Below are 2,500 nucleotides of genomic sequence, written 5' to 3' on the forward strand. Positions count from 1 at the left end.
AAGCTAAGTAAAAAGCAAAATAATAGTAATGATAACAATAGTAATACGAATATGATAATGATAAAGTTGATGATGGCGATAAGAATGAATAATAACGAGAATATAATGATGATAGCAATGGCAATCATAGTGATGATGATTGAGGATGGTTGGACAAGGATGGTTGTATCAGCGGCTCCCATTTTTTTTTTTTTTTTTTTTTTTTTTGTCTGTGGCCCCCGACCAATATGTAATAATTTCCATGGCCCCATTCAGTGCCTGTCATCTTTTCAGATTCAGTTACTTATTAGGAATAGTGTAATGGTGTCAATAGCTATAGGACAAGAACCCTTGATGGAAATAATCCAATTTATTAATATGTGTTGCTACTATAGGTGAGACAAAATTCAGTTTAAATTGAAGTCATAATATTCATATTGCTCCATGGCCCCCCGGTTGAGAACCCCTGGTTTATAATGGTTTTATAATGTTTTATTGGATTCAATAAAACGGAATCTTCAAGGCAAACACCAATTTATTGAACCATTCTTAGTGAACAGGTAAAGTCGAACGAAGATAGTAACCAAAGGCAGAGTTTCATTTCCTTCCCAGGTTGGCAGGTTGTCAAGGCAGAAGCAGAGGTTTGGTGACGATCTGCGCAGCCCTGCCAGCGGTCAGCATCCTGTGGAGAACAGCGTCATTAGTTGCGAATCGTACATTTTCGTAAGAACGGAAGAGATACGGGGAGAGAGGGGGTAAAGTGAGGGTGAGAGAAACAGATAGATAGGCGGACGGACGGACAGAGAGACAGGGAGAGAGAAAAGGAGAGAAAGAGAGAGGAGGGATAAGGAAAGATGGAGAGGAAGATAGAGAAAGAGGAGGGATAAGGGGAGAGAGAGAGAGAGAGAGAAACAAAATAAAACATGACAGACAGACTGAGACACCACTTCGTCGCCAAGGGCATCGCGAGACTCACCGGGGAAGGAGTTGAGAAGGATCGTCCGAATCCTCAGCTTCTGTCCTTAGCCAAAGTGTCCAAATCCATAGGGCCTGTATCCAAAGCCGTATCCATGTCCGTATCCTCCATATCCTCCATATCCACCAAATCCACCGAAGCCGCCGCCGAATCCACCCAATCCATGTCCGAAGAAGAATCTCCTGTTGGCCTTGGCGTCGGCCTCGGCCTCGGGTGCGGGAATGGCCAGTGCCAAGGCAGACAGGGCCACGACCACCATCAGGGCCAGAGTGATGCTACGAGCGATCTGGCGATGGAGCGGGGCGTTAGGTGACAGGGAAAGGGGCTGGGAGATGAATAATGCTCTTTGACTCTTATCATTATTTTTATTTTTATTTATATCTATATATTTTTTTTTAACGAGGAGTGATATTTTTTTATGATACTTTTTATGAATTTATTTATTTTTTATTTTATTATTTATTTTATTATTTTGTTTATTTATTTATTTTATTATTATTATTTTTTTTCTTTTTTTTATGTAAATGAGGTTGGTATTCTAGTTTTGTTTTTGTGCGTGGTTCGTTTTACATTCTTTCGTTCTTTCTTTTTTTGCAAACAGGGGACGAATTGCTTGTTTTGTATTTGTGTGGCTCGTTGTCCTTGTTGTTTTTCGCAAACAGGTGGTGAGATGCTAATTTGGTGTATGTGAATAACTGTTTGTATGTTTGCTTTGTAAAATGGGGTCGAATTAATAGTTTGTGTGCGTGTGTGTGTGTAGTGTAAACAATGGGTTTGGGTGCAATTACTTATTTGTTTTAACTAACGAAATACACCAGTTCATGTACGACCGAAATTTTCGACCAAACTGCCGCTAGAATGCTCGCAAAGGACTTAAAAAGTGCAATCAGGACTTAGAAGAGTCACACAAGAACAGTATTAATACTTTACCATAGTGAGAAGGTCGCGCAGACTGTCACAACGCAAAGAGTAGACTCAATGGGGTGCGCCGATGCAGCTCTTTATATACTATGCCGAGCGCCTCCTCAGCCGTGGGGTAAAGCGGGGAACCCTCGTCCTTGAACAACTTTTTTGGGGGCTTTCCGCCTAGAACCCCATCGCATGGTAATGCTACTGCTTGAGTGAGGTCTGATGCAGAGGGTAGTTGGTAGATTGGTTAAGATGAGAGGTTATATAAAGGGAAGCTGTTTTTTCTCCATATTTCTACATATACCTCCATACACTCAGGGAAAATAGGATAAATCAGTTATATTAATAAAGACATCAATTAATGTAGAAATTAAATAGTTAAATAAATTAATATGTGCATAAATGTGTATATATGTATGTGTATTTGTGTGCGTGTGTGTGTATAAACATATATATATATGTGTGTGTGTGTGTGTGTGTGTGTGTGTGTGTGTGTGTGTGTGTGTGTGTGTGTGTGTGTGTCGAATACACATATATAATGTATATACATACATATATAGATGGATAGATATATGTATATGTATAAATATATACATATATACAAATATATATATATATGTATATATATATATGTAT

General features: G+C 39.1%; 1 protein-coding gene across 1 annotated transcript; it reads right to left on the reverse strand.

The window, feature by feature from the left end:
- Positions 1 to 496: 496 nt before the first annotated feature.
- Positions 497 to 2,021, reverse strand: LOC113818319 (prismalin-14). Its single transcript, XM_070113348.1, has 3 exons — positions 1,886 to 2,021; positions 956 to 1,241; positions 497 to 661 (listed from the first exon to the last, which is right to left on the reverse strand). Exons 1-2 carry the CDS (start codon positions 1,886 to 1,888, stop codon positions 1,002 to 1,004), a joined length of 243 nt encoding a protein of 80 aa, XP_069969449.1. The 5' UTR covers positions 1,889 to 2,021; the 3' UTR covers positions 497 to 661; positions 956 to 1,001.
- Between the last annotated feature and the right edge of the window lie 479 nt (positions 2,022 to 2,500).

The sequence above is a fragment of the Penaeus vannamei genome, chromosome 34 (genome assembly GCF_042767895.1).
Source record: "Penaeus vannamei isolate JL-2024 chromosome 34, ASM4276789v1, whole genome shotgun sequence".
In the NCBI taxonomy this organism is placed as follows: Eukaryota; Metazoa; Arthropoda; class Malacostraca; order Decapoda; family Penaeidae; genus Penaeus; species Penaeus vannamei.